This window comes from Mesoplodon bidens (genome assembly GCF_964165515.1).
Source record: "Mesoplodon bidens genome assembly, contig: HAP1_SCAFFOLD_157, whole genome shotgun sequence".
In the NCBI taxonomy this organism is placed as follows: domain Eukaryota; kingdom Metazoa; phylum Chordata; class Mammalia; order Artiodactyla; family Ziphiidae; genus Mesoplodon; species Mesoplodon bidens.
Window position 1 is genome coordinate 13,865 of NW_027671774.1, and position 19,503 is coordinate 33,367.

General features: G+C 39.3%; 1 protein-coding gene and 1 pseudogene across 2 annotated transcripts in view; one reads left to right on the plus strand and one right to left on the minus strand.

Annotated features, from left to right (window-relative positions):
• The window catches only part of LOC308611089 (centrosomal protein of 78 kDa-like), a 727,725-nt pseudogene that overhangs the window by 13,664 nt on the left and 694,558 nt on the right, over nucleotides 1-19,503 (minus strand). Inside the window, exons 4-13 of the transcript in view lie at nucleotides 17,991-18,063; nucleotides 16,830-16,939; nucleotides 14,131-14,305; nucleotides 12,025-12,138; nucleotides 9,961-10,024; nucleotides 6,950-7,028; nucleotides 6,490-6,626; nucleotides 4,252-4,379; nucleotides 3,012-3,061; nucleotides 1,471-1,601 (exon numbers count right to left, since the gene is read on the minus strand). The product of the transcript in view is annotated as a centrosomal protein of 78 kDa-like (transcript). The remainder of the gene's footprint in view (nucleotides 1-1,470; nucleotides 1,602-3,011; nucleotides 3,062-4,251; nucleotides 4,380-6,489; nucleotides 6,627-6,949; nucleotides 7,029-9,960; nucleotides 10,025-12,024; nucleotides 12,139-14,130; nucleotides 14,306-16,829; nucleotides 16,940-17,990; nucleotides 18,064-19,503) is intronic.
• On the plus strand, nucleotides 7,123-9,085 carry LOC308611071 (transcription initiation factor TFIID subunit 7-like). Its single transcript, XM_081260001.1, has one exon. It carries the CDS (start codon nucleotides 7,294-7,296, stop codon nucleotides 8,341-8,343), a length of 1,050 nt encoding a protein of 349 aa, XP_081116127.1. The 5' UTR covers nucleotides 7,123-7,293; the 3' UTR covers nucleotides 8,344-9,085.

Here is a 19,503-nt window from a genome sequence, read left to right on the forward strand (position 1 = left end):
CCAAACACATCCCTTCAATGAGCTCCCCTATTGGTCACACTTTTAACTAACTCCACCCTCTCTCCTACATGCGCACCTGAGCATGGGGCTACTTTTTCAGGTGGGGTCAGAATCCTCCTCAGTTGCACGTGGTCCCTGTGCATATTCTAGGTGATGCTTTTCCTCTGTTCTACTGCTTCAGTTTCACACTCTTCCACCTGTCTTCTTTCAAAACTATGTTGAAATCTCTTGATAGTTGTGTGCATATATACTTAAACACTTTGATACCATCATTGTAGTGTCTTGTCAAAACAGAGAAGAGCTAAAAGGGTTCTCAGTGCATTCTGAATCTGCTATTCTGTGGTCCCAGTGTTTAAACTTCTTGGACTTCCCCACTGTCTATTACTGCTTTTACAAATACAATCTCATGGTCTATTCGTGAAGGAAATGAATACACCACATCTAAAATAACAAGGAATGCGGGTTAGATGCTCTAGGGTCTAGTCATACTCTGCCATTTACTAATAAACCACTTACGTTCTACAAATTGTAGGTGCGCATTTATAAAACGAAAGGGAGTAACTCTACATGAACTATAGATTTCTCCTACTCTAACATTTCATAATTTTCTAAGTTATTTTCTTAAAATTTCTCTATATTATCATTAATTTTAATTAAAAAATAAAAATCTAACTTTCTCTTTTGAAAATCAAAGAGTAGTTCCCGTAGTCCTACAATAATGGGATAATTAGTTCTGAAACCTGTCAAGTGTCATGTTTCATACGAAGAGAAAATCATATTAAATAATTTTAAAAAATTAAACATGGACTTTGTAGCACAAAGACAAGGTCCCCCCCAAATGGTGTTCCTTTATTTACTAGAAATGTTCAGCTCTGCATTAAAGTTGAAATAAAATAAATATATTAATTTTGAGGTGCAAAAATTTCTTATAAAAATCAATTTTTCTTTTCTGTCCATACAAACAAAAGTATGGAATGACATTAGAGGTCAGGTTTATTTGGCAATAGAATGTAGCTTCTTGATATTTTTGATTTTAGGAAAGGAGAATATCAACATCAAAACTTTTTTCAACTTTACTTTTATTTAAAATGAGGCCATATTTTCCTCTTATAAAAGAGTTCAACTAGAACTGTCTATTTTCTCATCTGTAAAACAAGAGCACTGAATCAGCTGACTGTATTCATTCAGAACTCAATTTCCTTATCTTATGATCACTAAGCTTCTCCCTAAATCTAAAATACTAAGCTTCTAAGCAAAGAAAAATATATTACTAACGACATGTTTTGATTTTAGTTTCTTAGAGTTCAAATGTCCACCATTCACCTTGGTCTAAGCTTAAGGAACCATTCAAGGGGATACAACGCAGATGGGAGGAGAAAACAGAACCCTCACACAAGCTGTGCTGTGTTGCAATCAGCCTTCCGTTTGAAAAATAATCTTCTCTAGAGCTTTAAAGTGATAACTTTGTACCTGCAATGCTTCTTGTTTCAAACGGATTTTCTCTGGCTCCTCCTGAACACGTTCTGAGGAATCATCGACCTCTTCGATTTCTGAGGAGGAAGGACTCCCTACTGTCACAGTCACAGGAAATTCTGATGGACCTGAGTGTCACAAGAAGAAGATAGGAAACCACAGAGTTGTTAAACTAAAGTGCAAAGAAAGAAGACAAGATTGTATAAAAGACAACACAAGCCAGATACCAAATATCCAAATATTAGAGGACATTTAACAAAAGTGATCTGAGGTATCATTCTTTATAAATGTCTCTCACTGCTCTTTAGTGTAAAACAGGCAATGACTAAGTAAAAGTACAGGAACTTATTTTTGCTATGTTACTGTACAGACCTCTGTTGTACGTGGTTAGGATTAGTAATGGGAATTGCCCATATTATTTTATTAAGTTTCTTTCACAGAAGCCAAGTGAAGATCCAAGGTAAACATTTTTTCTCAGATCAACTTTATACTGCAAATGAAAAATTTATTCTTCACCATCAGACAAAAACAGTCTGGAAGAAAATGTAGTTTTTCAGAGGAAAATACATCAGTAAAGGGACTGATGAATAATCAGGAAGTCAACATATCTAAGCTGTGAATAATAGACATTAGAATTTAAAAAAATAAATCACATACACATACACAACTAAAACTGACCCATCAAAAATTTCATCTTCTCACCACCCTTAAGCCAAAACTAGGGCAACAATTCTCCCAGCAAGCTTCACTGCCACTGCAATGTTGTTCAATAGGACATTTCCAAACATTTAAAAACTGACCTGGCCACAACCCCATAAAAGTCTACAGATCATAAAGAACTGTGCTGGGATTATAAACCACGCAGAAGACAAGTCACTAGGACATCATTTTGACAACAAGCAGCAAACCCTGCAGCATAGGAAAACCCTAACAGGAGAACGAGGTGCACACCCCTCTCTCTGGGAATGCAAGGCCAGGACTGACACCCAAGATGCTCTTCTCTCAACCTCAGCAGTGGTGCCTTTCACAGAGCAACTATGCAGTCTCCCAAGACCACTGGGAAGGAGAGTCTGATACTGACAGTATTAGCTTGCCACGAGGCCATAAGCGAGGGAATGTGTGTGGTCTTGGTGAGAGAGCAGAGGTTTGGGAGATGTTGCTTTATATTGGCTTTCAGATCAGGAATTTGTACATATAGCCCGCAAACAACGTTTCTTGAAAACGTGAACATTCTTGAGTATGACAGCTCCATGTGAGGGGTCAGAAATGGCAGTCAAGTTCGTTTCACTGGGTAACAGCTGATTTGCGGACTGGAAAACAGGCTTCCTTGTTTACAGACATAACCACAAGGCTGCCAGGTGTGCACTAAATCCACACAAATACACAGTTGCATTGGGAGAGCGACCAAACATGTTTTACATGGATTTATTTCAGAGAGGGAAATGCTTCATGTAAGGCTCTGTCAGTTTAAAAAGCAAGAAGAATGACCATCCACCTTTCCCAATTCAAGCCCTATATATCATAAATATGATAGCTACACACCACCAACTGATTACATACATCACGAGCTTTGATGAATAGAAAGCCCCTAAAAAGATAGCAACAAAACGAAGTTAGATCTTCATGTAAATACATCACCAGTTAAACCCAGTTAATACAACTATTTAGTAGTATGAACAGTATCCATACAGAATTGTGTATAAAAATAAATAAGCTCAAAACAAGGACCTGGAGGGCTCTGCTACGGAGAAAACAGAACAGAATTCAGCCTACTGGCTTGGTAATCACTCTCTGAACTGCTGAGAGGCCCCTTCAGCTCCTATGTTCAGGATGGTTGAGATTTCAGTCTCTCTTCTTTAAATGGTGATATTAATCGTTCTCTAATTTACCCCCCTGTGTGAGGAGGATGGACCTGCGATTAAGTGTCTCAGGAAGAAGACAGGAAACCACAGAGCTGTGAAACTCAAGTGCAAACACTGGGGATTCAACACTATAGTTTATGCAACAGCAATTCACATTACCATTTGCAAAAAAGTAGTCGGTTGTCCAGTGGGGATTAGAAACATCCATTTAACATGAGCAACTGAACAGATATTTTACACAGTAACTACTTCAAGTACTATTTAAAATCAATTCTCTTTGTTTTCTTAAGCAATTGTTAATCCCCAATTTCCTGATTACTACCAAGTAAGTCACCTGAAGATCATCTAGAGCCATCTATTTCACTTAGCAAGCCTAAAGCTATAATTCAACCATTTTATTTACTGTTCTGTGACAAAAATTACTATGAACAGCTATCCCCTGGATAAGAAATCAGCTAATGCTAGTTTGACTCACTAAATCTGATTTACTGAGTTAATAAGCCAGTTGATTTAGAATAGGTCTAATGCACATTTTTCATCCATTCTGCATTAAACTATTTCCCATGCCTAAAATGTCTTTTTTCCCATTCATACGTATCCAAATTCCTACTTCTGTGCTGTAGGGCTTCGCTCAACTACACCTGCCTTTAATCAAACTTCTCTCACATGCACAATTGGTGATCATTTTAGTCTCCTCAAGACTCCCACGGAGTTACCTCTGTTGTGACACCTGAGAAACAACTTGAAACTCCCAATTACTTTTAATTTTTCTTCCTTAGAGGGCTCATTAGGCAGAAGCCATGTGTGAGTTACCTTTTTTCCTCTACACAAAATACCAGAGACCACCCACATAATACAAGTTCCAAAATAAAGAACTCTAAATGACTGAAAAAGACAGGGAATGCAAACAGGTTACCTGTTGCTTTTTGCACTTTCTGCAGGACACAATGGCCGGAAACCAGACACTCCAGGTGGTAGCGCTTCAGGAGGGTAACATTCTTTACCAGCAGAGTATTTCCTTCCATTACTTACAGGCTTCTTTGCGGCCAAGACTACGTTTGACAAAGCATGAAAAGAAGGAATCAAGATGCACCAAAGGTCTACAGAGCAAATGTCACACGTGCACACGTCGAAAGGAATCAAAAAGGCACTTGACAACGATGCCAAGCCCATTAAAAAGAGGATCGGTTTTGTACAAAGGTTTTCCATAAGCCAGCATTTTTAAAAAACATAAGTTCTCTACAGTAACAAGTTATTTTAACTAAAACAAAAGTATTGAGATGTGCAGAAATGCAAAAATAAAAGTTTAAAAAAAATCCCAAAGTATGATACATTTTATGTATCATGCAGAAACACTCAAGTTTCCTGAATCTTAGGACACCTTTGGCATTTCTGAATCTCAAGGACACAGAAACACAGATACACCCATGACTTCTGCCAAACAGAATCTTCAGAAGTAGACCAAAAGTTAAATTTAAGATGAATTTTTCTATGTAAAAACAATACAAGTTATAAGGCTGCAAGTTGCTGGGGGGTAGGTGAGTCAATTTTACCCTCCTATAAGCCTGTCAACCTTCACTGCTCCTTTGATTTCATATAGAAAACGCACAAAAAAACAAATGAAACCCACTGGATGAAAGAGTGAAATGTGGAGACTTACCCTATATTTCAGTAGTAAAGAGGCAAGTATCTTTATAGGAAACATTTGGTTGCAAAAACTAGACCTACGTGTTAATATTTTACTTAGAACAAGCCATATATTAAAATTCACATTTAAATATTTAATTTGAATTTACTGAAAACAAACATCATAGGTTAAAATGGTTATATTTATCCTTCAAAGCTACTATATTTTATGTTATTTTATTTATTTATTTTAATAGATCTTGATTGGAGTATAATTGCTTCACAATTCTGTGTTAGTTTCTGTTACACAACAAAGCGAATCAGCCATATGCATACACATGTCCCCATATCCCACCCTCTTGAGCCTCCCTCCCACCCTCCCTATCCCACCCCTCTAGGTCATCGCAAAGCACCAAGCTGATCTCCCTGTGCTATGCTGCTGCTTTCTACTATATTTTAGCAGCATTAGGATGCAGGGTAAAATGGAGTGTATTCGGTAATATAGGACAAATATTTCATAGAGTGTAGCTTATTGATAATCACCACACGATCCTCTGTGATTTACATGCCTCTTAAAAATATATAGGAGGGCTTCCCTGGTGGCGCAGTGGTTGAGAGTCCACCTGCCGATGCAGGGGACACGGGTTCGTGCCCCGGTCCGGGAAGATCCCACATGCTGCGGAGCGACTGGGCCCGTGAGCCATGGCCGCTGAGCCTGTGCTCCGCAACGGGAGAGGCCACAAAAGTGAGAGGCCCGCGTACCACACACGCACACACACACACAAATATATATATATATATATATGTATTAAAATTTTTTAAAATTACACTTTTCTTGTTAGGAGATTAAAAAATTTCTAATAAAAGTTCCCATCTTTTATTAGGCATACATAAGTACAATATAAATGGGACACAATTCACACCATTATTTCACCCCTATACTCCCCTGGATCTAGGTATATACCCAGATACTGATTTGGCTTACCTCTATGTCTCCAAATAACTGAGGCAAATACAAAAAAAAAAGCCCAAGAAATAAAATTACTCTTAAAAGAGCTCAATGAGCTTGTATACTGCAGTTACATTTCCACTTTGTTTAATCATGCTAACTAAAAAAAAATGTTTAACTGTTCTCATTCCATGATGCCCTATTATTCTGTACTAATTCTACAGAATTCCAAATATGTTGTACATATACATGTTTTATTTATATATCCTTCCATTTCTAATATCATAGCAAAAGTCAATGTAGCTATTTTAAGAATGCTTTACATAGGATATAAATTTTTAATAATAATATCTAATTAGTGTGATATCACAAATCTTAACTTCTTTGAATGTACTATTTGATTATTAAAATATCACTCTCTTTAGCGGAGGGGGTAGTGGAGGCGCGCGGGAGAATCCATGTCCTTCTTAGAACCGTTTCCTCTAAATACTTTTAAACCAACAGCTCTTGGCGAAAGTCTTCATCCCTTTAAGGCTAAGTTCTCGCGAGACGACAAGACGCCGGATAGCTTAATCGCACGTTGTGCCTGTGCGCGCTGGGGCAGCTCGCACTTCCGCCCGAGGCGTTTTGCGACTCACAGCAGCTGCCGGTCTCGCGTGGTGACGCAGCTGTTTTTTCTCGGCTAGGTCTGCTGTAACGGACGGAGGCCGCCTGAGCTGCGGAGTTGCAGAATCTGGCGTTCGGAGCTGCGGTTCTTGGCGAGATTTCGCGTTGCCCGTCCTCAGCCGTTTCACCGATAATCAGCGGATCGCTTTGCCAAGTGCCGGGAAGAACAAAGGAATTCGGAAGGAGACTCTCGGCTCCCGGCCGCCTTTCTCTGAGTGGCTTCGTTTCCCGCTCGCGCCTGTCCGGAGAAACTGGACTTATAACCGTCACTGGATTGTAAGTACCCGAGGCGAAGAGAGCTCACTACGCCCCGCTTTTTGCGTATCTTTGTTCCGGGAGAGTTTGTGGATTGGGAGTATCTGCTGAGCCTTACTTTCTGTGCCGAAAATCATTCCGTAGGAGCCGCCATTTGCTTTCCCTGCGTTGTCCTGCAGCGGCAGGACAACCTCTATCTAGAGGTTGGAACTTGGCATTGCAGCTAACAGATTTAAATGGACCTGAGTAAGGCAATGCGTCATTAACGACTGGTATTGTCACAGCATATTTAGAAAGACTTGGAACTTAATTCCGAATAGACGCTTAGTTGCTCTTCTACCTAGAACTCTTTGTAATTAAAGACGTCAATTTATAAAGAACTGGTCTTTCTGTTGAAATAGCTGAAATTTTTTAGTGCAACAAGTGGTTATTAGAGAAAAACTGAGTCACAAAGAAGTAAAGATGAGTAAGAGCAAAGATGATGCTCCTCACGAAGTAGAGAGCCAGTTTATCTTACGCCTACCTCCGGAGTATGCCTCTACTGTGAGGCGGGCGATACAGTCTGGTCATGTCAACCTGAAGGACAGACTGACAATTGAGTTACACCCTGATGGGCGTCATGGAATTGTCAGAGTGGACCAGGTCCCATTGGCGTCAAAATTGGTAGATCTGCCATGTGTTATGGAAAGTTTGAAAACCATTGATAAAAAAACCTTTTACAAGACAGCTGATATCTCTCAGATGCTTGTCTGTACAGCTGATGGTGATCTCTATCCTCCTGTTGAGGAACCAGTTGCCACTGCTGATCCCAAAGCAAGCAAGAAAAAGGATAAGGACAAAGAGAAAAAGTTTATATGGAACCATGGAATTACTCTGCCTCTAAAAAATGTCAGAAAGAGAAGGTTCCGTAAGACAGCAAAGAAGAAATATATTGAGTCTCCAGATGTGGAAAAAGAAGTAAAGCGGTTGCTGAGCACAGATGCTGAAGCTGTCAGTACCCGTTGGGAAATAATTGCTGAAGATGAAACAAAAGAAGCAGAAAGTCAAGGCCTTGATATCTCTTCCCCAGGAATGTCTGGCCACAGGCAGGGCCATGACTCATTAGAACATGATGAGCTTCGGGAGATATTCAATGACCTCAGCAGCAGCAGTGAAGATGAAGATGAGACACAGCATCAAGATGAAGAAGATATAAACATCATTGACACTGAGGAAGATCTGGAAAGGCAGCTACAGCACAAGCTAAATGAGTCAGATGAACACCACCAAGAAAACGAGGGAACTAATCAGCTGGTTATGGGAATTCAGAAACAGATTGATAACATGAAAGGCAAGCTCCAAGAGACCCAGGACAGGGCAAAGCGACAGGAGGATCTCATCATGAAAGTGGAGAACCTGGCTCTCAAGAACAGATTTCAGGCTGTGCTGGATGAACTGAAACAAAAGGAAGACCGAGAAAAGGAGCAGCTCAGCTCTTTGCAAGAAGAGCTAGAATCACTCCTAGAGAAGTGAGGAGAGTTTTGATACTTAATTTCATTCCTGACAGTGGTCAGCCTTGAAAGAAAAACTTTGTTTTCATCACCTGGACTAGACAGTAAAACTTTGCAGTAGTTCCCAGTTTCCTCCACTGCCTTCTATTGGATTTGTTTTATAATTGTGAATTTCTATCTCATTTGTTTTTTGGAACCACTTCGGTGGGTGTTTGTCCTGTAGTAAGTAGGAATGTATAGACAGATAAATGTAGGGAAGTTGTAGGATTAGTGGAGTGAACAGTTCAGTTTGGTAATTAATCACAGCTTCACTGCAGGACTTTGCTGCTGTTTCTCCGTTTACCAGAAGCTGCCATTGCTACTCTGTAATGCCATCTGAGATAAATTAGTAGATTCTAGTTTGGTGGCAGTGAAGTTTGTTTACATACGTTTTCCCATGCTGTAGCTATTTTCCCAGTTATTCAAAGCAGTTTTCCACATTTTGCATTGCAAATCATTTCATAAAGTTGTTTTAACAATAAATAAAAGCAAGTAATTTTCACCTTAAAAAAAATAAAATATCACTCTTGAAATAACAATTGGCAGACGATCATAAGCTTTTTTTTGACTTCATAAACACTCTTAACAACTTATTTAATACACTATTGTCCAAGCAAGTTGATTAATAGAGAATCAAAAACATACAACTTGAAGTAGAAAAAAAAAAAAGCTGTATTTATGAAGATGTTTACAATAGTTTATTTGAGGTTATTTCCAATTTTTCACCAATTTAAAAAATTGACCTACTCAGTGAAACCATGTGAATGCAATGTTAAAAAGTATAACTATGAATCACAGAATTTAAATTTAGTATGAAAAGATAAGAATGGCAAATTATATTGAAGCTATGTGGAATTATGTTTATAGACAGCAGGAAGAGAAAATTAAAATGTAAATATTGCTTGATAGGATAATGGGATTAGAGGTGGTCTTTTAAATTTTTCATTTTTATGCTAATACCTTTATAAAACCCAAAAATCTTCAAACAACACATTTTTTAAAAATTGTGGTAAACGACACAAAACAGAAAATTTATAATTTTAACCATTTTAAAGTGGACCGTTCATTGATATGAAGTCAACAAATTTTTAAAACTTTCAGAGGGCACCTGAATAAAAGATGTGTTGTCCACTGGTGATTTTAATGTATCTGGTATATAACTAAAGTCACCACAAAACCCTTTCTGGGAAATTGGCAGATCATAAACATAAAAAATTTATTTTGCTTTTTATTAAACCTTATTGTTTTGCTGTTTCAATATTCAAATTTACTCACAAGAAAGAGTCAGTTTCATATTAGATTTGGTTTCACAAATGCTGCTCCTGCTATTCATTCTTATCACCAAAAAAAAAAAAGACTATTTGTGACTAACGATAATATGTTACAGAAAATAAAAAGTTAAAAGGTTTTCAATCTGCATATCTGGGAACCTAAATTAAAGCATCACACAACATTTTCAAAAACAGAAAAGCCATTTGATTTGACTAAAATCTTAGTTTTAAGATGGCAGAAAGTACCTTGATAATTTTCTTTTAAGAAAGAAAGAAAACCAAGCCATTAAAGAGAAATTCTTCCAAGAGAACTGAAACATGCTATATACCTCTGACTTGGCACTCCTTCTATCTGGAGAACTTGTTTGGTAACTGTTTTCATCACAGAATGATCTAAAGTAAAATGAATTGAAATTAGAGTAATTATTTTCCAATGAGTGGCTATTTCCATTTAAAACCAAAAGCCAACTAATTATTGCTTTTCCCAGACATTTAAATATGAAATCTACATTATATAATTATACACTTATTTCCCCCTTTGTGTATTCTAATTTCTTCCTCAGAAACCTAAGATGCCATCTTGCAGACTGCCCACAGTGGCTACTATTTTGGCAGCAGCAAAGGTCAACTTGAAACATTTTGCATCTGAAGTGGCTTTGGATACCTTTGGATACAAAGTACAGTCTGAGCACCGTCCAGACGCTTAGATACCTAAAGAGCATCTAAGATATCAAACCAGGGCATCCAAGATAACAAACCAAGTCCTGATATTCCCTCAAAAGCTGCTCCTCCCATCAGCTCCCTTCTTCTAAGTGATACTACCCAGTTGCACACATAATCATCAACGACTTGTCTCCTTGTTACTATTTCCTTCATACCTCACATCTATCTGCAGGTCTTGAGAGCTACACCCTCAAAACACAACCTGAATTCAACCACTTTTCATTTGCTGCAAACTTCCAACCTAACCTAGGCCATAAACATCTCTTATTTGGAGCACTGTGATAGTCTCCTAACTGGTCTCCCTGTTCCTCTTTTTTTTTTTTTTTTTTTTTTTTTTTTTTTTTGCTGTACACGGGCCTCTCACTGTTGTGGCCTCTCTCGTTGCGGAGCACAGTCTCCGGACGCGCAGGCTCAGCGGCCATGGCTCATGGGCCCAGTCGCTCCGCGGCATGTGGGATCTTCCTGGACCGGGGCACGAACCCGCGTCCCCTGCATCGGCAGGTGGATTCTCAACCACTGCGGCACCAGGGAAGCCCCCTGTTCCTCTTCTTTATCCTCCCAAGTCCCTTCTCTATACCAGGTCACCTTATTCAGATACGATTTGGATCATGCCTTTTTCCAGTTCAAACCCCTCTACTCATTTAGAATAATCCACATCTTTACTCTGGCCTTCAAGACTTTACAAGAGCAGACCCCTGGCTAGCTCCTTGACCTCATGTCATACCACACTCTTCTTCACTCAGTACTCTGCCCAGATTGGCCTCCTTGCTTTTCCTTAAATACTCCACCCACCTACATGCCTACATACTCATTGCCTCCTTGTCCTGGAATGTGCTTACTCCACATCTTCCATGGCTTGCTCCTCTCTTCATTCAGGTCTCCGTTCAAATGCCACTTCTCCAGTGAAGCTGTCCCCTAACAAACCTATCCAATGGAGTCCTACCTGCTCTCCCTCACTCTCCTTACATTAAGATAGTTTTGCACTTCCTACTCTCTAAAATTATATGACTTATCTGTTTACTCATTTCTATCTGATGTCCTTCACTAGAATGTAAGTTCCATGAGGGCAAGACTTTTGTCTGTCTGGTTCACTGCTTTATCCCTAGTCCCTAAACCCGTATCTGGCACACAGAAGATGATTACAAAATTACTTGTGAATCTGACAAATGAATAAAGTACTCCTGGCAAGAATTCAGAGGCTGCACAGGAAAGAAAGAATGCTCTTGGTGGAAGCAGGCTTAGTATCTAGGTTCACCTCTATTCAGAGTAGAGATAAGAAAACTTGACAAGTATAATTCACTTTAGTTAGTACAGTAGCTGCTAAAAACATAAGGGAAGTGCAACACTAGAAAAGTACAGTTGAAGCTTGAACAACATGGGTTTGAACCTCGCGGGTCCACTGACACACGCATAGTTTTCAATACATATGTACTATCGTCCTACATGATCCAAGGTTGGTTGAATCCACAGATGTGGAACCACTGACTATAAACTTATACCCAGATCTTGAACTGTGTAGGGGTCGACACCCCTAACCCCACGTTGTTCACGGGCCAACTGTATATGATGAGGAAAGTTAAACACATTAAGTTTTAAAAAACTGTCAATACCTGAACAAATTGTTTTTGTTTTGCTATGTGTTCATCAATTTAAAAAAAGTGACCACATACCAACAAGCAGATTTTTTCTTATATCCAGAACGAGCAGAGTTCTGTTGGTTTCAGGGGCCTTTAGTAAAGCCTTTGCTCCTTCACTGGTGAGGCCGCACTGCTGCAGGTCAAGTGCTTTCGATGAAAGACAAACGTCACTTGCTAACTCTACAGATTTAACATATAGACAACTCTCATTTTCTCACGTGTGGAAGAGTCCTGCACAAGACAAGTCATGGCAGGTTTGTAATTTTGGGTATGGAAAAAAACAGAAACATATATGCACACACATAATGCATAATCCAATTTAAAAACCTCTTCTTGGATGTGCAGTGATAACCCTGGCTTTAGTACCAATAAATCATACAACGTATTTTACAATTACAGAACTGAAGAATAACTGTATATAACCTATGAGCAAAAAGCATCACAAAATGAATCTCAGTTCATAATTAGCAAGGGCGGCAGGGGCATGTAAACCTCACAAGCAAAACCTGGTGGAGCTCAGAAATGCACTGCATTCTTTTGATCATGATCTTCAGCTCCAAATCACACTTGAAACTAGTTCAAAGGGGAAAACAAAATAGAAGAAATGTAATAACTGTTAGTTTTACAGGAAAAAAAGACAAGTCTAAGAGGATACAAATAATAAAAACTTTCAACAATGTGTGAATAGAGAATACATACTAAAAACCTATCATGAAAGTAGGATGGTCAAGAACCCTCGCAGTAAAAGGTCAGACAAAAACCAGAAAAACTGATCATGAATTCTAGTAGTTCTGGGGCTGAACAACCTACTCATTTAAACCAAAGGGATCATCACTAAAGCACAGGTATTAAAAAATATTACATGAAAGGAAACTATCATGAGTCTTTTGTTTAAGTGTTGTGTGGACCATCACATTAAAATAACTGGAGTCTTTCAACACCCCCATGACACATAGAAATAGCAAGTCAGACATACGGATCTGACAGGATATGATACAACCCTTACAAACTCTCACTACAGAAGAATGGACACAGGGTATAATTAACCAAATAGCCAAATTAATACAAACAGCCAGTAAACCTCACCAGTCAATCAAATGAATACAAAATAAAACAAAATGTGGTTATTGTCCTATCAGATGAAGCCAAGATTCTGTAAGAAAAGCCTTTAAATAATGTCTATACCCTTTGGATCCAACAACTCTCTTTCTAAGAATTTAACCAAAAGAAATAGTCAGAGATATAGGTAAGGATATATATCAGAGTACTATTTGTAACTGAAAAACTGGACAAAGCTTATATACAAGAATGGATAAGCTATGTGCACTGTGGCATATTCGTATAATGGAATACTGAACAATCACAAAAAATGATGTAGGAGATGCAAATTTACTGACTTGCTAAAATGCTCATACTAAATTAATTGAAAAAAGTTATAAAATTTGGAGTAATCCCACTTGCATAGAAAATGGAGAGGTACTCATTTTTGTAGTTTCACATTTTTTTACAAGTGCTACAGGCCAGTGTTTGTGAGAGGCAGGCTTCCCATCTACTGTTGGGGTGGACTACAAATTGGCATAGCCTTTCTGGGTGGTAATTTGGCCATGTGTATCAAATGTCTTAAAAATAGGTCACACTTAGTCATTCCACTTGTAGTACCTTATTCTACAGAAGTAATCCCGATGGACACAGAGATGTATATACAACGTATTCACATTGTTTCTGACAGGGAAAAGCAAACTGTCTAAATAGAATTGAAAAGAATTGATTAAACTATGGGACATCAATATGACGCAATACTACATGATACATCTTTAAGTGAAAAAAGCAGGAATGTGAAATAGCAAGTATACTACAATTCTATTTTTGTAATCCCTAAGTGTACATATATATTTGTAGAAGAAAAAAAGACTGAAAGTATATACGCCAAAATGAACAGTGATTATATCTGGGTATTAAAATTATAGGTTCTCTTGTAACTCTGTATTTTCTGTAAAGGATATATGCAACTCTTAGAGAAAGTTGAAAAGCAAAATAAAAGCTATCAGTAAAATGAGGCTTTAAAACATCCTATCACAATAGTATCATGCCAAAAGCTAAGCATATTAAAAATTCAATATTTTCAATTTTAGAATTTCCCTCTAAGCCATAAATCCTCACTAAGAGATTCTGCCAAAGCACTTGCACCCAGGTCACCAATGAGCGTGTTGCAGTTCAGAGTGATGCGCCTCAAACCAGCCATGCAGTCAAGATCACGTCTCCTGGAATGAAGACTCTCAGCCCAGGTTTCTTCATGCCTTCTGGTAGTCTGATACTTCAAAGATTTAATGGGATGAAATTAAGATGCTTGAATAAGGAAACAGGGTGTGCCTGAGTATGGCTTCTTATGTCAGAGATTTACACACACACACAGATCAAGCATATATGCCAGGAGCATCAACCTGAGAACTTCAACAGTCACTTCTGGTTTACGAGTCCAGTGAGTGACCCAGATTCTGCTCGGTCAGTGATTAGATTCTAGCCACTGCATTTCCTGTTTCTGAACACTTATGTAAAGTTGGACAACTCAATTACAGTCTATGAATTATTTTCCTTATCTTCTAAGTCAGGGAATTGGTTCTAAATTCTATCTTTGCTGAGGCCCTATATTTCATCATCCTGTCCTCCAATGGCCTCCAAACACCTGACTGGGCAAATCATAAGAAAACTTTTTAATATGCATCTTATTTATTAACAAATTATATACACAAAGTTCCATACATATAATTTATGTACATGATAAACTACACAGATTTTTAAAAATAATACAAAGGTAAAAATGTTCTAATATTTTCTTTTCCTAACTCCTAAGGCATTATTTTATTTTACTTATTTTTTTATAAAGATTTATTTATTTATTTGCTTGTTTGTTTGTTTGGCTGTGCCGGGTCTTTAGTTGCAGCATGCCGGATCTTTTAGTTGTGGCATGTGGGCTCTTAGTTATGGCAGGCACGTGGGATCTAGTTCCTTGAGCAGGGATCGAACCCAAGCCCCCTACATTGGGAGCACATAGTGTTAACTGCTGGACCGCCAGGGAAGTCTCAAGCATTATTTAAAAAACTATATTTACAAAATGTATCTCACATGCTACCTAGGGTGTGCACACAAGCTTTAGAGGCCTGGACTATGCAGAGCCAGTTTGATGTGCCTTGGGAAAATAATGGTTTGACATTTAAGCAAAAGTACTGTCTTGAAGACATTCAATTCTTTATATTCATAAAGTAAATTTTGGTAACAGGGAACACTGACTGTCAATGAAAAAAGTCTTATTACATTCCTGAAAATGTAAAAGACTCAAAGTGCCTTTGTTACTCTATAAGGAAAATCATTAGTGTCATTTTTCTATTAACAATAACTTATTAAAGCTCCAAGCAGAAACAACAGCAATCACTTACACAGAGCTTAGTATGTGCCAGGCACTATTTATACAAATAAGTGCATTTAAACCTCATAATGAGGCATAGAGGTTAAGTGATTTGCCCATGGTCACTAGCTATGAAATGGGAGAAAGGGAATTTGAACCTAGGCCATTTGGCTTCCGCACCCAAGTTCCTGTTTTCTACCTCAGGGGTCAATGGACTTGCCCTGTATAGGCTCAAAGAAGTTTTCAATTTTTTTTTTTTTTTTTTTTTTTTTTTTTTTTTAAATTTTATTTATTCATTCATTCATTCATTCATTTATCGCTGTGTGGGGGCCACTCCCCATCATGGTGCGCGGGCCTCTCACTATCGTGGCCTCTCTTGTTGCAGAGCACAGGCTCCAGACGCACAGGCTCAGTAATTGTGGCTCATGGGGCTAGTTGCTCCGTGGCATGTGGGATCTTCCCAGACCAGGGCTCGAACCCGTGTCCCTTGCATTGGCAGGCAGATTCTCAACCACTGCGCCAGCAGGGAAGCCCAGTTTTCAATTTTTAAAATCTAAATTTAAACATTTCCAGATTTGTGGGCTATACAGTTTCTGTTGCAACTACTCGGCCCCACTGGTGTAGGGTGAAAGGAGCCATAACTACCACGTAAACAATGGGTGCGACTATGTTCCAGAAAAACTTCCTTTACAAAGCCAGGCGACGGGCTGGATCTGGCCCACCAGCCAGAGTTTACCTATCCCTGATCTGCACCATCAAACTATTAAAAAGCCTTCATGTCAAATTATTAACTAACTTTAGGCCTAAATACAGTCATTATAACCACTGTAAAGTTGTTAAGGCATTATTTCAAAAACTGTATTTACAAATTGCTGATGTACTGACTTTTATTAGTTTAAAAACTACAACAGCTAATAAACACTTGATTCATTTAAGTCTTGAAGACTAGAATGGCATAGTTTCTTCACAGTATTACAATAAATGTTTTCAGTAAAAAAATACATAAAAGTATTATTAGGTATTATATATTAAATCTCTTATTTCTAAAATTAACTGGACTATCTTTCCTAAATGGTAGAATCCCAAACTGAAAACTGGTCATATTCTTTCAGCAAAATGAAAGCTGCGCTCACATGTATCAAAAGGCAAAAATTAGGGCTTCCCTGGTGGCGCAGTGGTTGAGAGTCCGCCTGCCAATGCAGGGGACATGGGTTCGTGCCCCGGTCCGGGAAGATCCCACATGCCACGGAGCGGCTAGGTCCGTGAGCTATGGCCGCTGAGCCTGCGCGTCCAGAGCCTGTGCTCCGCAACGGGAGAGGCCACAACAGTAATACACACACACAAAAAAAAAGACAAAAATTAACTGCCCTCTGTATCAATATATTAATGTGTTTCAATCACATATGTTTTCATGAAAGTTTAAACATAAAATCACCTTTAAGATCTAGGCCATGTGATCTGCTCCATGCCATGTCAGAATACACCCCGTGACGTTTACTTAACTTGTCTTAAGTGTGATAGAATTCTTTATACCTTGACAAATAACTAAAAGGAAAAAAAAAAACCCACACACACAAAAGATGAAGAGCCTATACATTTGTCAATCTTGACTTATTTGCTTTTCTTGAGTCAGTTGGAGGTTTATAGCCACATTCTCAAAATCATTAACTACAATCTTCCCAAACAGGTAATTGACGAACAGATGCATTCTAAAACTTGTCAGTAACAAAGTGCTATTCCACTTTACAGCAACAGTTTAATTCTATTTAGATACTAAAACTGAATACACTGAATACTGCAAACTTTATTCCCAACCACTCAGCAAAGTACTACATACCTTTTCAGATATAGGAAAAAAAAGAAAAAAAAAAAAAGCATACGATTCTTCCTATTTTCATTTCCAAAGATACATCCCAATCTTAATGATCAATCAGCGATTTAAACATCAACTGTAAACCCAGTATACTGCTGCTATGCAGTGTACTAGAGCAATAGAAGAGAGAGGACCACAAACCCTCTGTTCCCTCAAATTCAAAGGCAGGCTTCCTGACCCCTCCAGACCACTACTGGACACAGGGAAGGCACACTAATGTTTCAGGACCCCAACCAACAGTCACCTGCTTTGTGATTACTTCCATGACACACCCTCACCAACACCAGAGTTTGCTGCTCCTACGGGACGTTACATGTATTTACTATTTTAACACATACCACAGTGCATCATAATTATGATTGCAGATAGATGTTCTAACAATTGAAAGAGAATGATGACTTTTTTGCTCTTTACATCTTGCTATTTCCCTTCCCATAATATTTCTTGAAGCGAAACCATAAAATATAGACAAACACAAAAAACAGAAAATATACAAAACGTGTGCTTTGCACCTTAACACAAACTTAAGTAAAATTAGTTCTGACAGTATCCAGCATGACACACTTCCATGGTACAAATGAGAATGGACCAAGGTTTGAGCAGGTACAGGAGACAATCCAGGCATGAACAACACCAAGGAAAGGTAGACAGGAAGTAACATGGTGTGTAGGAAATCACGACACCAGTCTGATGGGAAGAGACTTAAACAAGACTGAAACTCACTTCCTAAACCTCCATCTCCAACTGGACAATTCGCAGGACACAGGTGCACCAAAGTGGCCAATTTATTCAATCCCTTTAATATGGAGGAAGAGTTTAAAATTTTACTGGTTTAATTTGCCCCCAAAGCAACTCTCAACAGTTATGGCCTCTGTCGTCGGAGCTTTGTATGAAATTAAGTCAAAGTGTGGAGCTCCTTTGCCTTTTTTTTTTTCTCCTTAAAAAAGAAAAGAAACAATTGTTCCGAGTAAAAACAAACATATTCCGAAGCATGTGTACATTGAAAAGTAAAGAAACTTTATTAACAACTTCATAAAAACTGACTTAAAATTTTAAAAAGAAAGAAACATGTTTCAAAGTCCTTCCGACTGGAGTCGTGTCTCATCGTGTCCTTTCTTTACAGAAATAGTCGTATTAGGACACATATGCACAAGGATTAACACCATGACACACTGTACACGGCGGGCCCCGGCGAGCTCACCAGGCGTCGTCTGAGTCCAGGTCTCTGGGGAGGATCCACTCCACGGATGAGCCCAGCAGAGTCTGAAGCTCGTTCGTGAACTCCACCACATCTAAGAGCTCCTTACTTTCCGGATTAAAGGACTCCAGGTCTTTGGGGCAAGAGAATAAGAGACTTGCTGACACTTGCCGGTAGAACTCGGCCTCCGCGATGGTGACAATTTCCACATTTGGAAAATTGCAGCGGAATATGCAGGAGGACATTTGCAGTTTCTTGAGCAGGTCTGAGAGCAACAGCCAGTTACGAGGCCTACACCAGAGAAAGGACAGTGGTTTGAGTTTCCGGCAAAATTAGAGGCGCTCCCAACTATAAACTACCCGTCTCCTGGCGGTGAAAGGGCCTGCTACTTCCACTTTGATTACCCCACCCCCACCCCACTTCTCACTGTCCTTAGAAGATCTACTACTTTTTTTTTTTTTTAATTTAATTTATTTATTTATTTTTGGCTGCATTGGGCCTGTTGCTGTGCACGGGCTTTCTCTAGTTGTGGCTCGCGGGCTCTAGAGTGCAGGCTCATTAGCTGTGGCGCACGGGCTTAGTTGCTCCGTGGCATGTGGGATCTTCCCGGACCAGGGCTCGAACCTGTGTCCCCTGAAATGGCAGGCGGATTCTTAACCACTGTGCCACCAGGGAAGCCCGGAAGATCTACTTCTAGCGGGGGAACTCTGGACTCATGTGCATGTGTTAAGAGACCACCTAGGGCAGATCAGCCAACTTAGACAAAAGCAGGAGCAGCGCCCCTGAACCAGCCTCGTTGCAGGCCACCCCAGTGCTGCCTTGGCTCTGGCCACAACTCAGGTCACCCCTCTCCAAGTAAGTGCACCCCGTTCTAGTCACTGGGGAAAACCAGTCTGTATGCCAACCCAAGGGAGATGGCAAACACCTCTTTGACCTCTCCTCTCCTCCGGCCCTCACGGAGAGAGCATGAGAAACACTCGAGGTCACCTGGCTTTCCTTGCCTTTCCCACACCTCCAACCCGCCCCTCAATGCTGCCG